Source organism: Thermothielavioides terrestris, chromosome 2 (assembly GCF_000226115.1).
Source record: "Thermothielavioides terrestris NRRL 8126 chromosome 2, complete sequence".
Classification (NCBI taxonomy): domain Eukaryota; kingdom Fungi; phylum Ascomycota; class Sordariomycetes; order Sordariales; family Chaetomiaceae; genus Thermothielavioides; species Thermothielavioides terrestris.
Window position 1 is genome coordinate 7,674,387 of NC_016458.1, and position 21,821 is coordinate 7,696,207.

General features: G+C 61.6%; 8 protein-coding genes across 8 annotated transcripts; 6 read left to right on the plus strand and 2 right to left on the minus strand.

The window, feature by feature from the left end:
• Positions 1–386: 386 nt before the first annotated feature.
• THITE_2115577 (uncharacterized protein) lies at positions 387–2,991 on the plus strand. The gene is made up of 3 exons (XM_003653249.1): positions 387–1,874; positions 1,937–2,381; positions 2,447–2,991. The coding sequence occupies exons 1-3, from the start codon at positions 480–482 to the stop codon at positions 2,740–2,742; spliced, it is 2,136 nt and encodes a 711-aa protein (XP_003653297.1). The 5' UTR covers positions 387–479; the 3' UTR covers positions 2,743–2,991.
• A 248-nt stretch (positions 2,992–3,239) lies between these two features.
• Positions 3,240–4,352, minus strand: THITE_2047449 (uncharacterized protein; the record flags this gene model as incomplete). The annotated part of the gene is made up of 2 exons (XM_003653250.1): positions 3,240–3,408; positions 3,457–4,352. 2 exons carry the CDS (start codon positions 4,350–4,352, stop codon positions 3,240–3,242), a joined length of 1,065 nt encoding a protein of 354 aa, XP_003653298.1.
• A 616-nt stretch (positions 4,353–4,968) lies between these two features.
• On the plus strand, positions 4,969–5,561 carry THITE_2115579 (uncharacterized protein). Its single transcript, XM_003653251.1, has one exon. It carries the CDS (start codon positions 5,268–5,270, stop codon positions 5,517–5,519), a length of 252 nt encoding a protein of 83 aa, XP_003653299.1. The 5' UTR covers positions 4,969–5,267; the 3' UTR covers positions 5,520–5,561.
• Positions 5,562–6,316: 755 nt separating this feature from the next.
• Positions 6,317–9,430, plus strand: THITE_2115585 (uncharacterized protein). The gene is made up of 5 exons (XM_003653252.1): positions 6,317–8,132; positions 8,225–8,535; positions 8,639–8,802; positions 8,867–8,916; positions 8,976–9,430. The coding sequence occupies exons 1-5, from the start codon at positions 6,407–6,409 to the stop codon at positions 9,374–9,376; spliced, it is 2,652 nt and encodes an 883-aa protein (XP_003653300.1). The 5' UTR covers positions 6,317–6,406; the 3' UTR covers positions 9,377–9,430.
• A 492-nt stretch (positions 9,431–9,922) lies between these two features.
• Positions 9,923–10,841, plus strand: THITE_2115586 (uncharacterized protein). The gene has a single exon (XM_003653253.1). The coding sequence runs from the start codon at positions 9,948–9,950 to the stop codon at positions 10,341–10,343; it is 396 nt and encodes a 131-aa protein (XP_003653301.1). The 5' UTR covers positions 9,923–9,947; the 3' UTR covers positions 10,344–10,841.
• A 3,418-nt stretch (positions 10,842–14,259) lies between these two features.
• Positions 14,260–16,062, plus strand: THITE_66375 (uncharacterized protein). Its single transcript, XM_003653254.1, has 2 exons — positions 14,260–15,088; positions 15,166–16,062. Exons 1-2 carry the CDS (start codon positions 14,886–14,888, stop codon positions 15,668–15,670), a joined length of 708 nt encoding a protein of 235 aa, XP_003653302.1. The 5' UTR covers positions 14,260–14,885; the 3' UTR covers positions 15,671–16,062.
• A 590-nt stretch (positions 16,063–16,652) lies between these two features.
• Positions 16,653–18,316, minus strand: THITE_2115594 (uncharacterized protein). Its single transcript, XM_003653255.1, has 3 exons — positions 17,743–18,316; positions 17,069–17,680; positions 16,653–16,976 (listed from the first exon to the last, which is right to left on the minus strand). Exons 1-3 carry the CDS (start codon positions 17,916–17,918, stop codon positions 16,781–16,783), a joined length of 984 nt encoding a protein of 327 aa, XP_003653303.1. The 5' UTR covers positions 17,919–18,316; the 3' UTR covers positions 16,653–16,780.
• Positions 18,317–18,874: 558 nt separating this feature from the next.
• THITE_2115595 (uncharacterized protein) lies at positions 18,875–21,750 on the plus strand. Its single transcript, XM_003653256.1, has 2 exons — positions 18,875–21,232; positions 21,437–21,750. The coding sequence occupies exons 1-2, from the start codon at positions 19,001–19,003 to the stop codon at positions 21,662–21,664; spliced, it is 2,460 nt and encodes an 819-aa protein (XP_003653304.1). The 5' UTR covers positions 18,875–19,000; the 3' UTR covers positions 21,665–21,750.
• The last annotated feature ends 71 nt before the right edge of the window (positions 21,751–21,821 follow it).

The window sequence follows — 21,821 nt, forward strand, 5'->3', positions numbered from 1 at the left end:
GCAAACGCCGTTTTCATTTTGAGAGCTGCCACCGTAAAGATACGCAGCTTAGGTGACGGCCAATTCAGGCCTGCCAAGAATAGGTAGGTTACGCTAGGTACCGACCCCACTAGCCTGCCGAGACCTGATGGCCTTGCCGTGCCTTTGTCTTGGCTGAAAGCCACCAGAGGCGACTGCAACGATCCACTTCTTTCACCAACATCGCACCGCCATCGCCATCACCATCCCACGCTTCTTCGCAAGCGCCGTGCTCATTCATAGTATTACCTTCACACCGAGCATCGGCTCTTGACGATCCTTTCTCTCTCTTTTCTTCTTTTCTTTACTTCCTTGGGTCTAACGGCGCAGGGTTCAGCCACCCCGATTCGATGACGTGCCACACCTGAGCAACAACCCTCGGCCCCGACCACTGCCGGTCGGATTCGCGCGTCGCGTAGCTTTCGTCGCCCGCAGCCGCCGTCTTCAAACACCTGCTCGTCATGAACACCCCATCGCCTGCTGGGGCCAACGGCCCTCCTCGCCCTCCTGCCGGCGCGCAGGTCATTCAGCGCAGGCTGACCAGCGCCAATCCGCTTGTCGCGAGGAAAAAACCGAGACCGAAGCCGGCTTTGTCGCGGCCGCCGCGAGATGGCGAGTCAGGCGCGGGGGGCAAGGGCGCCAAAGACCCCGACGGAGAGCCTCTGCTCGATGACCCATCCGATCCTGCCATGAGAGAGTTGGCACAACAGCGGCAAAGGAATGGAGGCTGGACCGAAGCGCCCCCGGACAAGTACCAAGACTTCCCGCTGGTTATGACGAAGCGGTCTATGCTGGAGGGGCTGCGCTATCACATCATGCGCTTAAATAAGGGGAAAGGAGACCCGGGCAAGGCGAAGGGAGATGCCGTGGTGGATATCACCAACCAGGACCAGTTCCCGCGCCCCGTCACCTTGCTGCGCCGCGACCCTCGGCTTGCACCGGCGCACCGCATGCCTGTCAAGGAAGAGTCGGCTCCGCTAGATCCCGCCGAGGAGGCCGAACTGGAGCGTGCGCGTCAGCTCAAGGCCGAGAGGGAGGCCCAGCGCGCCCTCGATCAAGCCCAAATTGCTCCGGTTCTGAAGGGCAACGAGCCGAAGGCGAAGCAGAGCAACAAGAAGGAGAAGCCGACAGCCTTCTACGGGAGAAACTCGGACGCCCATAAAAAGGAATCCAAGATCCACTACGAGGAGACGTGGCCGTGGCACCTCGAGGACGCCGAGGGCAAGTCCGGCGTGTGGGTTGGGTCCTACATCGCCAGCCTGTCGGACGTGAACGTCGCGTTCGTCATAGATGGCGCGCGCTTCCGGATGATCCCGCTGGAGCGGTTCTACAGGTTCGACGAGAAGCCCAAGTTCGACACGCTCAGCCTGGACGCTGCCGAAAAGATGATGTATGAGGTCAAGGAGATTAAACGCTGGGTCATGAAGCAGAGGGACCAGGAGCAGCTGGAGCGAGAGAAGAACGAGACGCGCCAGTTCCTGCGTGGGCCCACCCGCGTCAAGACCGAGAGCGCTACTTCCCGCCTGGCCCGCAGGACCGAGAGGCAGGACGATTTCGAGGTCGACATGTCGGGCGACGAGTTCCAGGACGACGACGAGGCGCCTGGGTTCGAAGCCGACGACGAGGATGCGAAGGAGTCCAAGAACCGCATCCGCCGCGAGCAGGTGTCGGCCAACACGTTTGGCGAGGGTGAGGAGGACAAGGTGGAGCAGCAGGAGCGGGAGGAACAGCTGGAGAAGCTGAGGCACAAAATGATGGGCAGGCAGACAGTCAAGACGCTGAAGAAGCTTGAGCACGGGGTGGACTACGACGACCTGGAATCCGGGGACGAGAACAACCCGTTCACGGACGAATCGGTAAGCGGCAGCAAGCGACTGTTCCTGGTCTGCTTGCCGCACTTCGAGCTAACACGTGCCAGGACTCGGACGACGAGTCGGAGGACCGATATAATCAGGAAGACAACGAGGATGAAGAGGGCAAGAAGGCCGACCAAAGGGACCAGGGCGCCGCTGGGCCCAACAACAAGGGCAGCACGACGCCGTCCGGGAAGCACAAGGCGGTCGAGGCGGCCAAGAAGGGCAAGCTGAAGCGAGCCGGCTCGCCCAACATGTCCGAATCGAGCGACAACGAAGCGGCGCGCAAGAAGCTCAAGACCGGAAAAGCGTCTGTTGTCCCCAGCCGAGGAGGTACCCCGATTCCGGGGCGACCAAAACCGCCGGTCGCTGCTATGAGCGACGGCGAAGCCACCGCGGGCGAGGCCTCCGACGGGGGCGCGAAGCTGAAGAAGACGCTCAAGGTGAAGCCGGCCATGCGAACAGGCGGCACACCCTCGGGCTCGAGGGCCGGCAGCCCCGCTCCGGCTGGTAAGTCTAACCTCGCTGCACAGTGACCAGTATCAGCGTGCTGACCCCGCGATCAAAAAACAAAGGAGCCCAAGCTCCCAAGGCCGGCACCGGCACCGCAACGCCCAGCGGCTCGCAGCCGCCGCCGCCCGCGGGCCAGGCGCCCGACCGGATCCAGCCGTGGGAGATCGCCGAGGCCCTCGCGCCGTACGCCAAGGAGGGCATCACGATTGGCGCCTTTATGCGCATGTTCCAGAAGCGGATGACCCAGCCCGGGGGCACGACCAAGACCGAGTGGCTCCAGATGGTCAAGGCCAACGCCGTTTACGGCCCCGACAAGATGCTGCGGCCCAAGCCGGGCCGAGAAGCGCCGCAGTCTTGAGCGAGAGTGCGCGACGCAGGGGAAGGGACTTGGAGGGCAGACTGTGTCCAGGGGCAGTGTGTATTCTAGCTAGGCTGCTTAGGGCTCGCATGGCCGCTTTCGTTCGGCATGCAGTCAAGCTGGGCTCCTTGGTCAAGCCCAGGCAAGTATAGAAGACTCTGGAGGGAAGAGTGGTTTCCGGCTCCGGCATTGTTCACCCCGGCGGGGTTTTTGAGGTTGCGCACCGGCGTTGAGTTATGTACTGGGCAGAAAACGCACTAGACTGCGAAGTCAACCTGTGAACTGAGTCAGGTTTGTGAATGTCAGGTTTTGTGACTCGAGATGAAGGGCGGAAAATATAGTCCCCCAATGAAGAACTTTTGCCCCTTAATTTCGTTGTGCGGTTGCGCAAACGCCCCATGCCTTTGACTCCGCAGACGGCACAGCCGAATGCTTAATGCGACTTTCAGTCGCAGCGGTACCGATCTCTGAAAGATATACACTAACCCCAGACACGGCTACTCATCCATCTGCCAAGCATACTCCAACCCCTTCTTCATCTCCCTCCTATTCAGCGCCCTAAACCGCTCCGCCTCGAATCCGTTCCCGCGATCGACCCCGTCCCACCGATACCCAGGCCGTATCCCGTACCGATTGGGGGGCGCCGGGCCCGTGTACACCGGCCTCCTCCTCCTCCCCTTACTGCCCCCGCTACCCGTCCCACCTCCTCCCGACTCCCCCCCACCACCACCACCACCGCCACCACCGCCGCTGCTGCCCAGAAACTCGGCCATCGGATCCGCCCACCGCGCCTCCCGCCGCAGCGCCTCGTTCATCTCGGCGTCGTCCTTGCCGCGCGCAAGCGGCATCACGGCCGCCTGCTCCAGCGCCGCCCGCCGCGCCGCCGCCTCCGCCGCCTGCACCTCGCCGCGCAGCAGCTCCTGCTTCGCGCGCGCCGCCCGCTCCGCCTCGGCCGCGGCCCGCCGGGCCTCGGCGCGCCGCAGCGACGCGTCGATTCGTCGGCCTGTCGCGTCGCGGAGGATCACGCCCCCTGCGGGGTCGTCGTCGGTGGTGGTGGGGTTGGTGGTGGTGGGTGGGAGGGTGGATTTGAGCGCCGCCAGCTCGGCTTCTTCGAGGGCGCGGCGCTGGCGGAGCTGCGCGGTTATGGCGGAGGCGGATTGCAGGCCTGCTAGTGTGCCGTTGGACATCATCGGTTGTGAGGGTTCGATGGTTGTGGTGGGTTCGTCGTCTGCGGCGGCGGCTGCTGCGGCGGAGTCGGCGGCTGCGGAGGCGATGATGGCGTCGGCGGCCGCGGCGGCTGCGGCGTCTTCTTTGCTGGCGGTAGTGGTGGTGGTGCTGGTGCGGGGGGCGTCGCCGACGGTTTTCCAGCTGGACTTTTTGGCGCGGCGGAAGTCGGCGGTTGTGCCGGCTACTGTCATCGGCACGTCATCGTCGTCGGCGGTGTCTGTCTGGCGGGCGGAGCCCCAGCCGGTTTCGTCGTCCTCGGTGATGAGCAGGCCGTCGGTGGCGCGTTGCTGCTTGCGCTTTCGCTTCTTGGTGGACGACGACGACGATTTTGTGTCGGCGCTGAGGTAGTGCGCTGCTAGGTAGGCAGCTTTGTCTGACGGCATGGTACCGGTGCTGGTGCGGCGGTGGTTGGCTGGTTGGCTGGGAGAGGCGAGTTGGGGTTCGAGATTCTCGAGATTCTCGAAATCCTCGAGCGTGAAGTCGCGTCGCCATCAAGGTTCTGCAGTGGTAATTTCGGGCCCGCTGCAGCTTGCCGGGGGTAACATTATGATGCCCCACAGCACATGACATCACCGCCGATAGCATGAGCCACAGCAGGCTTTTAGCGTGCGTTACATAACAGTACAGGGGCTTAACGTTAGTTATCGTTAACGGCGACCAAGGCACCACAGCCCAGTGCCTGCTGTTGATGCAAGCAACCTGGAATGCAGGCTTCCAGGAATCCGCACCTTTCGAGCCAACGCCCACCAGTAACTCGTAACTCAGCCCCAACCATTTTAGCGTCCTGTATCCGAAGCAGAAGGAGCGCCCTTGTAATGCCCTTCTCACGCATCACATCACAACATCGCGCCATCGATGATGCGAAAAGTGCGGACGGTGGCAGGAGAGTGGCATACGTGTATCCAACATAACATACTTGGAGTAGTATGTTGGACAGATATTTGCGGTATGCGTACCGCGTACGTCAGCTAGCTTCGCTGCGTTGCGCAGCAAGTCTGGTGCTTGACGCAAGCTCTTGCCAGGACAGGAAGGTTACCTTCCCCCAGGCTGACGAGGATTCGTTTGGAGGAACCGACATCCAACCATGCACTGTTAGCTTCCGATATTTTATTGTGGGGTGTCCTGAACCAACACAACATCATCGGCGCGGCATCCTCGGGGGCCAGGAGGCCTGACGACGCGCGGGGTGCTCACATAAGTATGGAATGGCGCTTTGCTGATGGCACCAACGAACTGTCTTCTTCCACCCCAGCACCCCTTTTCCGGCGTCTGCGTCTGCATCTGCTGTGCAAGATAAGATGCCCTTCTCGATCGGCGACGACAACCTGCTCCAGCTGAACCTCGACCGCTTCGACTTCAATGTCGAGTTCGAGCAGCTGTTCTTCTCCGTCATCCCCTCGGCCCTGTTCATCGTCTCGTCACTATGGCGGACCCTCTCCCAGGCCCGGAAGCCCACCGTGGTGCATGCGCCGGCCTTCCAACTCGTTAAAGTGGTGTGTTCTCCAGGAGACGGGGATGGGCTGTTTCAACTCGAGGAGCTCGCCGTTTAACTGCTGTGGCAGGCTGCCATCGCCACCTATGTCGGCCTCGAACTTTCGCTCCTCATCCTGGTCGCTCTAGGCTCCTTCCAGGTAACCAGCATGTTCATCGCCTCGTCGGTCCTGAAGCTCGTGTCTGCCCTGTTCATGGTGACGCTCAGTGTCGTCGACCACAGCAGAAGCCCGCGGCCGTCCGTGCTGTTGAGCATCTACTTGTTTCTGACGCTGCTCCTTGATGCCGCCCAAGCCAGGACGCTGTTTCTGTCGTCCGACGACAGGCCCGAGCTCACCTACAGCGCCGTGTTCTGCGCCACCATCGCTCTCAAGGCGGCAATCCTGCTGCTGGAGGCCCAGCACAAATCCAGATGGGTCCGTTGGGACGAGAAGGAGCACAGCCCGGAGGAGACGAGCGGCATCTTCTCGCTCGGTGTCTTCTTCTGGCTCAACCGTATGTTCCTGGCCGGCTACAGGAAGGTGCTGACGCTGGATGACTTGTACCCGCTGGACCGCTCCTTCGACGCCAGATCGCTTCACGAGCAGTTCTTGAGGAACATGGACTACGCCAAGCTGAAGGGCGACAAGTACGGCCTCGCCAAGGCGCTGGCGCGCACGCTGAAAGTTCCTCTCCTGCTTCCGATACTACCTCGTCTGGCCCTTCTCGGTCTCCAGTTTTGCCAGCCCCTTTTCATGGAGAAGTTGTTGGACTACCTCTCCCAGCCTCAGCTTAACCCAAATTTTGGCTTCGGCTTTGTCGGCGCGAGCATCTTGATCTACGCGGGTATTGCAATCTCGTCTGCTCTGTCGTGGTATGTTGAGACCGGCAGAAAGCAATGGCCAGAAAATACCACTGCCAAGCACTGATGCACAAGTATAGGTACTTTCACCACCGCATGAGGACCATGGCAAGGTCGATCCTTGTCGCCGAGACCTTCATCAAGGCCACGCAGGCTCCCGCCGGGTCCGGTGACGACGGCGCCGCCTTGACGCTGATGAGCACCGACATGGAGCGCATCAGGGCCGGCCTCCGGATGCTGCACGAGGTCTGGGCGAGCGTGATCCAGGCTGCCTTGGCTGCCTGGATGCTATACAACCGGCTCGGCCTCGCCTTCGTTGCGCCCATCGGGACCGTCGTAGTATGCTTCCTCGGCGTGGCCGTTCTGATCCACTTCACAGGGGACTCGCAGCGGGCGTGGATGGCCCGAGTTCAGAAGCGCGTCCGCCTGACAGCGACCGTCATCGCCGGCATGAAGAATCTCAAGATGGCGGGTTTCTCTGCCGCCGTCGGTGACTACATCCAGACACTCCGAGTCAAAGAGCTGGCCGCTGCCGCGCGGATCCGCATGATAACCATCGTCGCCGCCGTCTTTGCGTTCGCCGCGACGTTGTTCAGCCCGCCGCTGACCTTCGCATTCACCCGGCAGGCACTGGATGCCTCAAGGATGTTCACCAGTCTATCTTTCCTCGCGCTCCTGACCGCCCCGCTCTCCCGGATCTTCCAGGCCGTGCCGGAGCTCGTCTCCGCGTTCGCCTGCTTGGGCCGCATTCAGGCCTTCTTGGAGCGCGAGCCTCGCCAGGATTACCGCCAAGTGCTGGCCGACATGAAGCGGAACGGGGACAAGATCGGGCCCGACGCCGGACCACACCCACTGTCGGCTTCAGATTCGGAGCAGACGCAGCCTGCCGCCGTCATCAGCGGCGGGCAGTTTGGATGGAAAGCAGACAAGGTCGTCCTACGGGACATCAACACGCGGATACCCCAGTCGTCGCTGACCATCGTCGTCGGCCCGGTCGGCTCAGGAAAGTCAACGCTCTGCAAAGCGCTGCTGGGCGAGGTCCCTTTCAGCCGAGGCAGCGTCATCCTGGGCGCCCGCTTCCCCCGCGTTGGATTCTGCGACCAGACGCCCTTCCTCTCGAATGGGTCCATCAGAGACAACATCGTAGGATTTGCGCCTTTCGACGACGAGAGGTATGCCGACGTCATCGAGGCAGCGGCTCTGCGCTTCGACCTGGCCACTCTACCGCAGGGAGACCAGACAAACATTGGCTCCGACGGCATCTCCCTATCCGGCGGGCAGAAGCAGCGGGTTTCTCTGGCGCGGGCGCTATATCTGCAGTCCGACCTCCTCGTGCTCGACGACATATTCAGCGGCCTGGATGCCGATACAGAGGAGCACGTCTTCCGCAGCGTCTTCGGGCCAGATGGGCTTCTGCGGCGACGGCGCGCTACCGTCGTCCTGTGCACCCACAGCGTCAGACACCTCCCCGCGGCGGACTACATTATTGCGCTCGAGAACGGCACCGTTGTGGAGCAGGGGACCTTCGCCGGGCTGATGGCCAGCCAGGGGTATGTGCAGCGTTTGGGGTTGAAGAGCCCTTCCGACAGCGAAGCCTCAAGTTCCTCCGAGAGGGCGACGCCGAGGACGAACTTGCAGGAACGCCCGCCGTTGCTGCCGCACACTTCACCCGCCGGTGCCGCAACTCGCGCTCCTGGTGGGAATGAGTCGCGCCAGGTTGGCGATCGAGCTGTCTACAAGCACTACTTTAAGAGTATGGGTTGGTTCTTGGCGGCCTCCAGTCTGTTCTTCGCTACACTCTGGGGGTTCTTCGTCAACTTTCCCACTGTCTGTGAGTCGACGCCTTCTTCCGCTCTCTCGTTAGCCCCTTAGCCACTAGCCACCCAGCCACCCAGCCACCAGGCTCACACACACACACCGCAGGGCTCACATACTGGACGGACGACGTCGAGTCGGAGCGCCCGGCGCACTCGCGCGCCTACTACGCCGGGATCTACGCGCTGCTGCAGGCCTGCGCCATGGCCTCGCTGGCCCTCCTCGCCATCGCGATATTCATCGTGTCGGTCAAGCGGGCGGGCACGAGCCTGCACCAGCACGCCCTGCGGACCCTCGTCCGCGCCCCGCTGCGCTTCTTCAGCGCGACCGACACCGGCGTCGTCACGAACCTGTTCTCGCAGGACCTGAACCTCATCGACACGGAGTTGCCAGATGCGACGGTGGATACGCTGTATTGTGTAAGTCCGCTCCCTTTTTTACATGTTACTTTGAATTGGGGAAACTTCTCCCTCAGGGGACCACTGGCCGGGCCGGGGTGTCTGACACCGTGCTACCTCGCAGGTCTTCCAAGCCCTCGGGCAAGCGGGTGTCATGCTTACTTCGTCGCTGTACCTGGCGATCAGCTACCCGTTCCTGGGTGCCCTGCTCTACCTCGTGCAGATGTTCTACCTTCGGACGTCTCGGCAACTGAGGTTGTTGGACCTCGAGGCCAAGAGTCCTTTGTAGTAAGTCCGTCCGGTCTCTAGCATGGTCTTATTTCTGTCGTGCACTGACTCTACATGCGCCTAGCACTCACTTCCTCGACACGCTCAAGGGCATCTCGACTCTGAGGGCGTTCGGTGAGTGCTGGGAGGAGAGGCGGATATGTTTACCTGTCATCCTGACGTGGAATACACAGGCTCTGTCCCCGATGAGATCCAAAAGAACGCCCGCCTGATCGACTCCAGCCAGCGGCCGGCCTATCTCCTGCTCATGATCCAGGAGTGGCTGAACCTGGTGCTCGACCTAGTCGTCATGGTTATGGCCGCGCTGCTGACAACGCTGGCCGTGCAGCTGCACTCGAGCTCGGCCTTCGTCGGCGCCTCTCTGTTTTCGCTCATCAGCTTTGGCGAGAACCTCTCCGGCATCGTCACGTCCTACACCAGGCTCGAGACGTCGATCGGCGCCGTGGCACGGCTCAAGACGTTCACCGACACGGTGCAGCCCGAGGACCGCCCGGAGGAGGACATTGTCCCTCCCGAGGAGTGGCCGCAGCGGGGGTTGATAGAGTTGAGGGGTGTGTCCGCGAGATACGAGTAAGAAGGATTCTACCCGCCACGACAAGACGAACGCCCAACAGCTAACACCACACTCCCTCCAAACCAGCAACAAGGGCGAAACCGCCAACAACAGCAGCAACCCCGCCGGCTATGCCCTGCGCAACATCCACCTCACCATCCGCCCCGGCGAGAAACTCGCCATCTGCGGCCGCACCGGCAGCGGCAAGTCCAGCCTGCTGGCCCTCCTCCTCAAGCTGCTCGACCCGATCCCCTCCTCCGCCCCCGTCCCGCCCATCCTGATAGACCACACCCCGCTCGACCGCATCTCCCGCCCCGCCCTCCGCTCCCGCATCATCGCCATCCCCCAGGACGCCGTATTCCTGCCCCCGGACGACGACGACAACCACAACAACAATGATGATCGTGACGACGACGTTGGTGGCGCTGCTGGGAAGAGCGGCAGCGGCAGCGGCACCACCTTCCGCGCGAACCTAGACCCAACCGGCGCCGCGACCGCAGCCGAGTGCGCGGCGGCACTAGCCGCGGTCGGGCTAGGCGGCCTGGCGGCGGCCGCCGCTGCCGAGCACGGCGGGCGGATGGATCCCGGCTCAATGAGCGCCGGGCAGAGACAGCTGGTCGCGCTGGCGCGCGGGGTGGTGCGGCGGCGGGTGAGGGCGCGGCTCGCGGCGGAGAGGGGGCACGGACGGGGGGGCCAGGAGGAGGCGCCGGAAGGGGGCATCCTGCTCCTGGACGAGGTCAGTTCCAGCGTCGACCGCGAGACGGAGCGGGTCATGCGCGAGGTGATACGCGCCGAGTTTGCCGCGTACACGGTTGTTGCGGTCAGCCACCGGCTGGAGATGGTGATGGACTATGACCGGGTGGTGGTCATGGACCGCGGGGAGATTGTGGAGGTCGGGGAGCCGAGGGTGTTGGCTTCGCAGGCGGGGAGCAGGTTTGGGGAGTTGGTGAGAGCCGGGGGGGCAATGACGGGGGAGGGAGAGTTGTAACGCTGACAGGTGTCTGTGGTGCGGCCGGGAGAGCTGGACATGGGAGAAGTGGATAGTTTGCCTCATATATATCACGATATGCAATCTCTGCAAACGGTATCAAACGCTACATATCAACCGGAAGATCGAATCTTGCGCTCTTGAGTCCGTGGCTGTCCGTCTGATGCTGCACTTTCTCAAAATAGTTCACAAACATCGCCTCACACTGGTCGCAACGCAGATCGGACTACAGCACCAGCGTTAGGGTGAATCCACAATTAACTTATGCTCCTGTCCCCCTGCTCTACGCGATCCCTGGCTGAACTCACCTTGCGCACATAGGGCTCCTCAAACCAGAACGGCTGCTCCTCAGTGACGACGACAAACAAGCCATTCAAACCCTCGGCGTCCTCGGGCTCCCAGCGGAGCATCTTGCCGTCCGGCCCGCGCCCGCTCTCGTCGGCGAACTCCCGGATCGCGTCCCGCAGCTCGGCGAAGCCGGCCGGCGGCTCGCCCGCCAGGTCGACCCTGCGCTGCGCGTACACCATGGCCCAGTCGTACGCGACGTAGGCGAGCGTCGGCCGGCAGTGCGCGGGCCGGAACGGGATGAAGAGACGCGTCCTGGCCCCCGCCGCCGCCGCCGCGCCGTCCCCGCCGGCGTTATTGCTGCTGCCGCTGCCGCGGCCGACAACTCTGTCGCGCAGCAACTGGGACGCGGGGTCCAGGTCGCCGCGATACGGCGGGGCGAAGCCGTGCGTCGGCGCCGCGCCGTGTGCTTCGAGGAAGCGGTCGAGCACCTCCACCGGCACGCGGAAGCCGCGCAGGACGACGGTGAGGCTGGAGCCGAGTGCGGAGGGGACTTTTGATTGATAACGCGTGATGCCCGACGGTCAGCGTTCTTGCGCACGGCAATGTGTTATCACCTCCATTCTTTGGCTGGTACCTGTGCCTACCTGCCTGCTCGATCCCCTCGCCCCTGAGCACGTTCGGATACCGTAGCCGGAAACGGGGGATTTCGCCCTTTTCCTCCAGCTGGCGCAGCACCTGCTGCGCTCGCTGCAGCTCCTCTTTGGTCGGCCCGTAGCGCCGAGGGACTTGGGCATCCTCCGGTTTGCCTTCCTCCAGGCCAGACACTTCGTCGCTCATGCTGCGTTGGCTGGGTATGTGCCTACTGGGTCTGTCCAGGGCTGCTTTCCCCCATAGAACAGAGATGCGCAGAGAAAGCAATGTCTGCTGTCGACCGGAGTTGAAGGAATGCGCAGGCTGGTGTGGGCAGGCAGGCAGCCATCCCCGCTTCCTCCGCGTCTGCCTGCTTTAACAGTACCTAGGCTAGGTAGCCGTAGCCTGTCGGTGAGGTAACATATTCCCACGCTGCCAGCAAGGCTGCGCAATTGCTTGCTCCTAGCCATTATCGCCGCAACGAAGTTCTTAAACAATGTCGCCGAACCCAACCGGCGCAGGCTCGGGTTGGCGTTGAGCCCAGGTTGTACTGAGCCTCCAGGTGCACGAGCAACGGAAAAGGCAAGGAGTGCAGGAGGGAGCCCAAGTGCGGGGCTGCTTTCCATTCGCCTGTAACTGTTGTATACACCTTCAGTACGGAGTGCGAAGCAGCTCGACGGGAACACTCAGCAAGTTAGCTGGAAGCCTTGTAATGAGCGGACCAACTTTTGTTCACAGCGACTTATCGTGAATGTCTCGGACACTGCGACCAAACCATCAATCTCGCTCAATCAGGAAAATCGAGGGCTTGTTTATCCATGTCAATAGGCTAGCAGTAGTGTACTGTACGCTTCCAGTTCCGTACAGGACCTGCCCTGTGACTGGTGACATCACAGCAGCGCTTTCCAGGTTCTTATCAGCTGAGTTATCATCCCCTAGCCAACCAACAGCTGCTGTGCCTGCAGGATCTCCAAGAGTGCATGGGACGACCCTGCTGACTGTGGGGGTTCCTGCAGGCTCCCCACACCCACTGCATGCAACCGCGAAGTCAGCCTCGCTGGCCGCGAGAACTTGGAGAAACGAGGAGGTTGAACAGGGAATAAAAGGCGATCAGAAAAAAAAAAAAAAAAAAAGAAAAAAATGGATGTGCCTGAACCCCAAGTCGAACAAGGGGTGTGGGCGGCCAGTAGCTGATATAGGTAAAGCTACCCGCGAGGGATTGGGGGACTATTAGGTATAATTTGAGACAACCGCACGCTTCAACCACCTACCGCTGCACCATCCTGATTGCGTTGAATTTGCGATTTGGAAACCGAGACTATAGCCCTGCAGCAAGAAAGCGGTCAGGGAAAAAAAATAAAAATACAAAAAAAGAAAAAATGGATGCGCCTGAACCCGAAGTCGAAGATCGGGTGTGGGCGGCCAGTGGCTGATAGGGTAAAGCTACCCGCGAGGGATTGGGGGACTCTCAGGTATAATTTGAGACAACCGCACGCGTCAACCACCTACCGCTGCGCCATCCTGATTGTGTTGAATTCACACTTCCGCAACTGAATCTATAGCCCCGCAGCACATCTTGCCGGTCCTCCTTTCCATCCGAACTCAGGGAGTCATCGCCATGCACCGCAACTGCTCGCAACTGCCCGCAACTGCCCGCAGTACTCCCACCCTGTTCCGGGCACTCCAATCTGTATCAAACTTACCCGCGGGGCCTCGCCTCGCCAATTGCAGCTTGCCACTCGGCCATGATGCTCATCCACACGACGAGACGAGACGCTGATGAGCATGGGCAGTCTCGGGCATCTCGCCCCCGCAGAACCGCGGCCACTGACACAGTCCACGGGCCGTAAAGGAGGCCGTGGAATGGCCGGCTCCCACAGCAGCGCCTCGCCAGTTCCAGACGACTTCGATTCGTGTCCCCGCTTCCATCTTCGACCTCACTAGTGCAATGCATGAACCGCAACGCGCTTGAACCAGGGTGTTAGCGCACTCTTTATCACGCTGTCTCTATCACCCTCGGGCCAAGGGACGACGCCTTCTCACCTCAGGCAGCGCCCAGGCTTTGCCCTGAGGTGGCCCGGGTTAGCGTAGCAACTCTTGCGGTTCGGTTGCCCCGTTTGTCGTCTCGGGGTGGGCAAAACGGGTAACCTGGAAGCTGCGTTAAGCGCTGTCCCTCGCTCGAGAACCTTCCTGGGCCCCGGAGACGCCATCTCGTCCTCGCCGAAGTGAGCAAGAACGAAGCGCCTGGCCTGCAAGCCAAGAATAGCTAGCTGTGGTCATCCGGCCTCGCCCTCGTGTTTTCCGCCCCGTTCGGGCCTTCCTGGTCCGAGGAGGGTGTTGTGCCTCGTTTGGCCTTCCTGGTCCGCGGAGGGTGTTGTGGTCATCTGCTGGTCTGCCGTCACATGTCACACCCGTAAGCGCCCCACGGTGCTGGATCACGCTGAGGTGGACGTTAAAGAGGTCCCGCCAAGACTAATTTCGGCCAATTGTCGGCAATGTTTTTACACCGTCAGTACGTCGCCAAGATCGCTACGGGGTTTGCACTATCGCCAAGGGTTAGTTCGCCGGGGGTACGGAGGGCAGCGCTAGCCCCCCGCTAGTTAGGATTTAGGTTAAGGTTAGGATACGGGTTATAGTTATGGTACGGGTTATCCTCGTTTTCTTTTTTTTCGATTTGGTTGAGGTATTGTAAAGTTGTTGTTGTTACGAGTCTTTACGATTTTACATTGTTGATGTTCGAAGTCGTAGCGGTCCCGTTCACCCTTGGCGATTTATAATTACTTGTACGCGGTAGTCTCCGAAATTAGTCTTGGCGGGACCTCTTTAACGACGACCGGAGCTGAAGATGCGCAGTGCTGAGTGGAGCTGCGACACCCCTGCAATCAGCTGCCGTCACTGCCCTGCAAGCACACCCCGGCCAAAACCCGACAGATCCCGATAAGTCCCACGATGCTGATAAACTGATAGAGCCTCTCTACGCCGTGCTCTCCATCGCTGTGTCTCTCGCCCTCTGCAACTTCCCAAACGAAGACAATCAACGAGCACTTGCTGTTTGTTTTCTGCTCTGTTCCTTGTTGTGAACCAGAACGTTTCTGCGTTTCTTTGTCTGTTTTGACTGCAACCGACCCCTGCCTACCTACCCTGCCTACCCTGCTTATTCCGTCATTCCGGAGCCTCTTATCGCTATCGATTGAGGCCGCACCTGTCATTGCTCATCCCCTGACAACTGCGCCTTGTGATCTGAGTCACCGGCCGGCGTCCGAAAGGGGCCAACACCATTTTGTTTTAAAAACATCCACGAGGCTGTTCGCAGTGGACAAAGGCCGCTCTTTCTTTCAGTGCTTACTCACAGACTGAGGTGGAAACTGCCCCCCGGGCACCAGTGATTGTCCGAGGACCCTTGAAGGTTCTCGAATTCTCCGTGCGATACTCTGCCGCTTCCGCCGTCTAAAGTCCGAGAAGACATCCCCGAGACATTGAGGACCCGACGGTCCCTTCCGCAGTCAACCTTCTTAACCCAGTTGCACCGGCTACCTATTTGCAGCTTCGTCCACATTGAGCCACCCCGAGCAGAGACACAGCAAGACCCTTAAGCTCCATTGCAACCTTTGACACACGACCCCAATGGCGGCCTCAGTCGAGAGCCCTCAGTTCGAGCGCGACCTTCGCTCCGCTCGGAAGGAGTGGAAGCGCACCAAAGACTCCGCCGTGAAGTGGTCCCACGGCCGCCGCCATCTCGCCGGCATCCGCGTCAACATCCTCGGCGAAGCCATCAATCCCGCCGACGCCCCTGACAAGTTCCGGCCAGGAAAGAAGTACAGCGACTTGTAAATCCCCCCAGTGATCCCCTCTCCCCTCCCCCTAATACCCAGCAAACCGGACTGACATTGCCCCCTCCACAAAGCGGCCACCCGCTTTCCAAGCCCAAGACCAACCTAGTCAAGATCAACTCGTTGAGCGCGGACCTGCCCAGCTCGCGCAAGCGCGCCAAGATCCACGCGCTCGCCGAAATCGAGGCCGCCTCGCGCGGCGACCTCTCCTCCCCGGCCCACGCCCCCACCACCGCCGGCAGCCACCCGTCGCCCCGCCTGGCCCGGTCCCTGAGCGCGTCCGCGTCAGCCGCCGACGGCAGCGGCGGTGTGCTGTACAGCTTCGACCGCGCCGACACGCCGGGCCGGCCGCTCACGCTGGAGGTGTTCGTGAAGAAGACGACGGCCCGCGAGACGGAGCGGCTGGTGGAGAGGGAGTACGAGGTGCTGGACGCGACGGGGGAGGCGGTGAGGGGCCGGCGGGCGAGGGCGCTTCTGAGGCGGGCGGAGACGGGCGCTGCGGAGGGGGACGGGAAGGGCGGAGGAGGGTCGGACGACGGCGAGGGGGTGGAGGACGAGGAGGGGTTTGAGTTGGTTTGAAGCTGATCTTCTCTCCTTTTTTTTCTTCTCTTTCCTGTTTCGCCCCTTTCTGGTTCTCTCTTCTTCCCTCGTCCTACTCTCCTCGAAGCGTGTGTTAGCATATACGGATACCAGGGCGGCTTCTCTGATTGGCTGGGTCGGGATGGGATTTGAGAGTCAGTCGCACCTATTTTACCTGCCTCACGGCACGGCGGGCGGCATACCTACTACGCTTTGGCATTATTATTCATCTGGCATCGTTGTATTGGCGTAGCATGGGCGGGCTGGCAGGCTTGCTTTTCCAGCATTGTTAGTGTTTATCCGTACTCGGCGTCGGGGTTTCACAGGGGTGAAGCCAGTAATACATCCATATATCCTAGATAGACACCTAAACGGCCCTTACCTTAACGCTCAAGCTTACCTAATTCGCGATTATATGATCGTCTCGGACCTCGGGGCATTCCAACCGGTGTGTTTGGTAATCCGCTTTTCACTGAAGCAAATTGGTAGCCCTGCTGCGAGCTGGGCGCGTTGCGGCACCTCTCCTTCGCGAGTGTCAGTCGACGGGCTGTGCATAGGCTTGCTGAGGTCAGTGGGATCACAGCTTCTGTTTCAGTGGTGCGAGTTACCCGCGGCTGACTACTTACCTCAGTTCTCGTGTCATTCTTTTTGGTCTGGTCTGGTCGTCCTCCGTGAGCCATCTCGCATGGTGGAGAAGTGAGTTCGTCGAGAGTCTATGAGCGCAATTCCAATTTTGCCTTCTACGGCGGGTATCAGTCCATGCGACATACATACAACATACACGTGATTCAACCCTGCTTACAGGCTGTTAGCGTCGTCATTTGAACAGTTTGGTGTGCTGACCTCATACCTCATCCACTCCCGGGGGCCGCGTTCACACTGCTCCCGCAGGCCGACGACGTCCACGGTCGAGAACCCGGCACAGGAGGCGAGCCGCAAGTTCCATCCCCTCCCCGCCAGTGTCGGGTTCAACACACCGGCACCGGCACCGGCGCTGCAACGCGCAGCGCAGCACGGGACTGGACTCGAGACAAACCAAACCCAACCCCCAACCCCCAAATTGCCCAATCCAGGGCGTCCCTTGCCCAAGTACCCCACCCCCACCCAAGCTCATCCGGGAAACGACCGGCCCATGAGCAGCTCGTAGTAGGCGCGCTGCTCGGCCTCGCTGCCCAAGGACGGGTCGAAATCCGGGTCGGGCCGCTCCGGGATCGGCTCCGGGTTCGAGCCCATGCTGTAGAAGTCGGCGATGGTCTCGTCGGGCGCGAAGCCGAGCGAGGCGAGCGTCTGCGAGGCGCGGGTGGCTCTGCGGGTGTTGTGCGTGGCAGGGTCAGAGAAACTGGTGAATCTGATTTGTGCAACAGAAAAAAGGGGGAGGGGAGGAAGGGGGGTCCGTACGATTGCGCGGCGTCTTTGGCTACGATGTCCGAGAGTGAGTCCTTCGGTTGGGGTGCGGATGCGTGAGATGGTGGCGGCCTGGTGGCTTCGTTCAGCACGACGAAGCTGGAGACGGACCGGCTGCGCTTGCTTGCGGGAGGCTGGGACTGGGATGGCCGCGCAGCGGGCGGCGGGCGGGCGGGGGGTGTCTCGTCGCCGGCGTCTTCGTCCTCGAGCTCGTGGGAGGGCGCGGCGGAGTTGCTGTCGGCCGGCTGCAGGCCCGGCGGGGGGCCGTTGTGGCCGAAGAAGGCGCGGAAGACGGAGCTCTCCTGCCAGCGGGCGATCAGGGCTTCCTGCTGGCTCGAGTCCTTGATGGAGGCGACGACGCCCTTGCCGGCCGCGCCGCGCAGGTGGCCCTCGATCAGGGCGTCCAGGCCCGGGATGGCGGCCAGCACGGCGCCCCAGGCGGCGGCGCTCTCCTTGTACGTGTTGAGCGCGGTGCGGTAGCCCTTCTGCGGGCCGCGCCGCTTGGTGGGGCGCAGGTACAAACACGGCTTGTTGTGCTTGGTGCAGACGCTGCACTTGGGCTTGCCGTTGTCGCACGGCTGGTGGTTCACATGACAGAAGTCGCAGCTGGCGGGACGGCGTGAGTGACAAAGCAAAGCACGAAACGGGAGTGGAAGGCAATGGCTTACGCCCTCGACGCTTTTTTCCTCTTACGGGGGTTGGCAGGCGCCTCACTGCCAGCGTCGGCCGCGGCACTGTTTGGCGGGGTGGCTTCAACGGTTCCCGAATGCTCTGGTTGTGGTGAGATGCGCCGGAACGGGACCAAATCGCCGCCAATTGAGGGCTCGGCCGGGGCTACCTCCATCCTGTGCCGAGGGAGTCAAGCCCCATAAGGCCGGTTATAGTTCCCGCAGTAAACGGGGACAGCGTTGCGTTTGAGTTGAAGATCGGTAAGGTAAGTCGTCGTCTGTGGTGGCTGCTGTGGGTAGTGCTTGGTAGGTTGACGTTCTGGTAATGGGGACGTGGGGCCGCCAACCAGGCGAAAATTACTGCACAGTACGACCAGAATCGCGGGGAATGAGTCCGGCAGCGTATTCCGTAGCTGCACAGTACGGAGAATACGATAACGAAAAGAAAGTGGGGGCTGAATGTCAGGCTGCAAGCCTCGATCCTCGGAGAGCGTGATTCGCAATTCAGTACCAAGACATGACTGACTTCCGCTGATGAATGGAATACCGCGCAGCCACAGAAGTTCGGAGTCAGGCGGGACCGAACACAAGCCAGTTCGGTGCGAGCTGTAATGAACTGGTGTGTAGTGTAGTGTAGTGTAGCGCTGCCACGGCGCAGGCCGAGAAGCGGGACGGGGATATTGGAAAGCGGGGAGGCCCACTCGCCCCCGATCACCGGAAATCGCCAGGCTGCTCGCAGTGGGCCTGCGGCATGCGGCATGCGGCAGGCGGCAGGCGTAACGGCAGGCGGGGATCGACGACAGGGTCTACAATTTTTCCCGACCTTTGAATCCCGACAAATCTGCCGATGATGGTCAACGGCAAAAACGGACTCCCGGTTGGGCAGTTGCTATCAAGCATGCAATCAGAATAACTACGCCAGCACTCGCCGCGCCCATGCCGTGTTCACCGTCGTCTTCGTCGACGATCGCAGTTATGTCCATCGCCGCCCTCGACGCAACCTGACACCGCCGCCCTCTCCCTCCAGGGTCATCTCATCGGATCCACACACGCGCGCACGCACACACGCACAGTGCTTGCCTGTACCTGTAGTGCATGTTTGGACAGTGGAAAAGATTGTGACGCACAGCGACGACGCTATCGGGTTGCGCTAGGACTGTCAAGCCACCGCGCATGTGGGAGAGAGAGTGCGAGAGAGAGTGTGTGTGCTAGCGAGCGTCAGACGGCGCATCTCTGGCGCGCGTACCCGAACCCAACCATGGCCCCGCCCAGGAACGAGCGCATCTTCGAGCCCAATGCGTCCATCGTGCTCGTCGGCTGCCGCGGGGCAGGGAAACGCACCCTGGGCTTTATGGGCGCACTGCACCTGCGACGCCGCCTGGTGACAGAGGACCACTACTTTGAGAAGGTCACGGGGCTGACCCGCGGCCAGTACCTCGCCAAACACGGCAGAGAGCTCTTTGCGCGCCAGAACATCAACGTGTTCAAGCGCATGCTGGACATGAACCGGACCGGGTGCATCATTGAGTGCGGCATGGCCAGCCTCAGCGACGAGGCCCAGGACGTGCTGCGTGAGTACGCGAGGACGCACCCCGTGGTGTACATCCACCGCGAGAAGGAGCAGATCGCCAAACTCATGGATGCCGCCGACGCCCAGCAGCTGCTCGAAGCGGACCGCACACATCGGAATTGCTCCAACTTTGAGTATTTCAACCTCTACGACCCTTCCCCCAGCTCCGCCCCTTCGTCCGGGGGGACCTCCGGCACAAGCACCCCGATCAACGGAGAGCAACCTGGGCCCTCGAAACTGCTCTGCGTGCAGGAGGACTTCGCGCGCTTCCTCGACATCATCACGGGACGTGGCGCAACCAAGGCGTGGCTGGAGAGCCCCTTTTCCGTCGCTGCAATCCCGCCAGAATACCGCTCCTACTCATACGCCCTCCGGCTCCGACTCTCTTATCTGATGGACATGGACCTGGAGTGGGAGGACTTCGAGGCCAAGGGAGACTGCGTCGAGCTGATCATTGACCACTGGCCCGACGATCTCTGCGGTGTCATTGCGCGGCAGGTAGCCTTGATCAGGAGGAAACTGGGCGTTCCTATCATCTACCACGTCGAAGAAGACCCCCGCGGAGAACGACGGCGGCCGCCAGAGGAGAAGAACGCCATGGATTCGGAGTTGCTGGAGCTGGGTCTCCGGCTCGGCGTCGACTACATCAGCGTTGACCTGCAGCGCGACGAGGCTTTGGTGCACCGCGTGTTGCAGCGGCGGGGGCGATCGAAGGTCATTGGAAACTACTGGTACATGGGCTTACACGCGCTCCCATGGCCGGACGAGAGGCAGATGGAAAACTATAGGCGCGCGCAAGCTCTCGGCTGCGATGTGGTTCGGCTGGTCCGGTTTTGCACCAACGACAGCCCGGTCGAGTTGCTGGAGGATTTCAAAAGGCGCGTGCAAGAAACCATCCCTGACCCGAAACCGCCGCTCGTGGCGTACGACATCTCCGTGCTGGGGGTCAGGACCCCCTTGCAGACGCGGATCCTAGGGCCGGTGAAACACCCTGACATGGAGAACGACCGAGACCACCTCGCCACAGTATCCAACACGCCCCAGTGCATAGAGATGCTCTTCCGCCAATTCCTGCTCGACCCGCTGCAGTTCTACGTCCTCGGCGCCAACGTCTCGTACTCCCTGTCGCCGGCCATGCACCACGCGGCCTACGATTCCTCGCTGATGCCGCACACCTTCCAAGCCGTGGTCTGCTCGACCCTCGACAGCCTCAACCAGATCTGCTCTGCCGACACATTCGGCGGAGCCTGCCTCACGGCGCCCTTCAAGGTCGCCATCATGCCGCACCTCAAAGTCAAGAGCCACCACGCGACCGTCATCGGCGCCGTCAACGTGCTGCTGCCGCTGCGCGGCCGCACGAGCGCCATCCTCGACCACGCCAACTCGCGCAACAAGGCCGGCCCTGTCCGCGAGTTCTTTGGCGACAACACCGACTGGAGCTCCATCCTGACCTGCCTGCGCCGCGCCATCAGCCCGCGCAACCACGTGCAGCCGTCCAGGACGACCGGCCTGGTCATCGGCGCCGGCGGCATGGCCCGCGCCGCCATCTACGCACTGTACCAGCTCGGCTGTCGCAACATCTTCATCTACAACCGCACCGTGAGCCACGCCGACGCCGTGGCGCGCCACTTTAACGAGTGGGCTGCCTCTCAGGCCGCCGCCGTCGCCGCGGCGGCGACTGCTAACGGCACCGCAAACGGCGGCGGCGGCGGCGGAAGCCCCGGAATGAACGCCGCATCTCCGTCCAAGGACGTCTGCCACGTCCTGCCCTCCCTGACTACCCCCTGGCCGCGAAATTACCAGCTGCCCACCATGGTCATCTCGTGCGTCCCGGCGACGAGCGTCGACTCCAACCCGCCGGCGGACTTCGTCATGCCGCTGGACTGGCTGCGCAGTCCGACCGGCGGGGTCGTGGTGGAGGTACGTTCTGCCTTTTCCTACTTCCCTTTTTCTTCTCACTCCTCCCCCTTCCCTGGTGACCGCTTCCTCTCATCCCCCATCCCTCCCACACATACTTTTCCCACACTATACAACCCCTCCCGCGACTCATTTGACTCCGATGCAATATGCAATTCCGGCTCCATGCTGACGCACACGTCCAACGACGACACAAAAAAACAAAAGCTGGCCTACGAACCGCTCGTCACGCCGCTCGTCGCCCAGATGCGCGCCGTCAGGGCCAACATGTGCCCATCCTGGGTCGTCGTCGACGGGCTCGAGGTCGTCGCCGAGATGGCCATCGAGGCCTTCGAGCTCATGACCGGCCGCCTGGCGCCCAAGCGGCTGATGAAAGAGGTCTGCCGCAAGACTTGGGAGGGCCAGCAGCAACAGCGGCGGCGCGGCTTGCCGTGAGCACGGCGGGTGGTGGGTGGTGGGTGTTTGGTTTGGTGGGGCGGTTGATGGTTGGGTTGGGTGGGATGGATACCCGGTGTTGGGAAGGTTGGGTGGGTGGTCGTTCGGCTGGTTGCATGGCGCACTGGGAGGGTTGATAATCTGTCATACATTTGGT

What these genes read in the sequence shown, in the direction of transcription:
- THITE_2115594 (XM_003653255.1), bottom strand. Translation starts at nt 17,918, where the DNA reads ATGGAGGTAGCCCCGGCCGAGCCCTCAATTGGCGGCGATTTGGTCCCG. An exon ending in AGGAAAAAAGCGTCGAGGGC is followed by an intron (nt 17,681 to 17,742) that starts GTAAGCCATTGC and finishes CCGTCCCGCCAG; the next exon opens with CTGCGACTTCTGTCATGTGA. An exon ending in GCCAAAGACGCCGCGCAATC is followed by an intron (nt 16,977 to 17,068) that starts GTACGGACCCCC and finishes CAACACCCGCAG; the next exon opens with AGCCACCCGCGCCTCGCAGA.
- THITE_2115579 (XM_003653251.1), top strand. Translation starts at nt 5,268, where the DNA reads ATGCCCTTCTCGATCGGCGACGACAACCTGCTCCAGCTGAACCTCGAC.
- THITE_2115577 (XM_003653249.1), top strand. Translation starts at nt 480, where the DNA reads ATGAACACCCCATCGCCTGCTGGGGCCAACGGCCCTCCTCGCCCTCCT. An exon ending in ACCCGTTCACGGACGAATCG is followed by an intron (nt 1,875 to 1,936) that starts GTAAGCGGCAGC and finishes AACACGTGCCAG; the next exon opens with GACTCGGACGACGAGTCGGA. An exon ending in CGGCAGCCCCGCTCCGGCTG is followed by an intron (nt 2,382 to 2,446) that starts GTAAGTCTAACC and finishes CAAAAAACAAAG; the next exon opens with GAGCCCAAGCTCCCAAGGCC.
- THITE_2115585 (XM_003653252.1), top strand. Translation starts at nt 6,407, where the DNA reads ATGGCAAGGTCGATCCTTGTCGCCGAGACCTTCATCAAGGCCACGCAG. An exon ending in CGTCAACTTTCCCACTGTCT is followed by an intron (nt 8,133 to 8,224) that starts GTGAGTCGACGC and finishes CACACACCGCAG; the next exon opens with GGCTCACATACTGGACGGAC. An exon ending in CTCGACTCTGAGGGCGTTCG is followed by an intron (nt 8,917 to 8,975) that starts GTGAGTGCTGGG and finishes TGGAATACACAG; the next exon opens with GCTCTGTCCCCGATGAGATC.
- THITE_2115586 (XM_003653253.1), top strand. Translation starts at nt 9,948, where the DNA reads ATGAGCGCCGGGCAGAGACAGCTGGTCGCGCTGGCGCGCGGGGTGGTG.
- THITE_66375 (XM_003653254.1), top strand. Translation starts at nt 14,886, where the DNA reads ATGGCGGCCTCAGTCGAGAGCCCTCAGTTCGAGCGCGACCTTCGCTCC. An exon ending in GGAAAGAAGTACAGCGACTT is followed by an intron (nt 15,089 to 15,165) that starts GTAAATCCCCCC and finishes CCCTCCACAAAG; the next exon opens with CGGCCACCCGCTTTCCAAGC.
- THITE_2115595 (XM_003653256.1), top strand. Translation starts at nt 19,001, where the DNA reads ATGGCCCCGCCCAGGAACGAGCGCATCTTCGAGCCCAATGCGTCCATC. An exon ending in CCGGCGGGGTCGTGGTGGAG is followed by an intron (nt 21,233 to 21,436) that starts GTACGTTCTGCC and finishes AAAAAACAAAAG; the next exon opens with CTGGCCTACGAACCGCTCGT.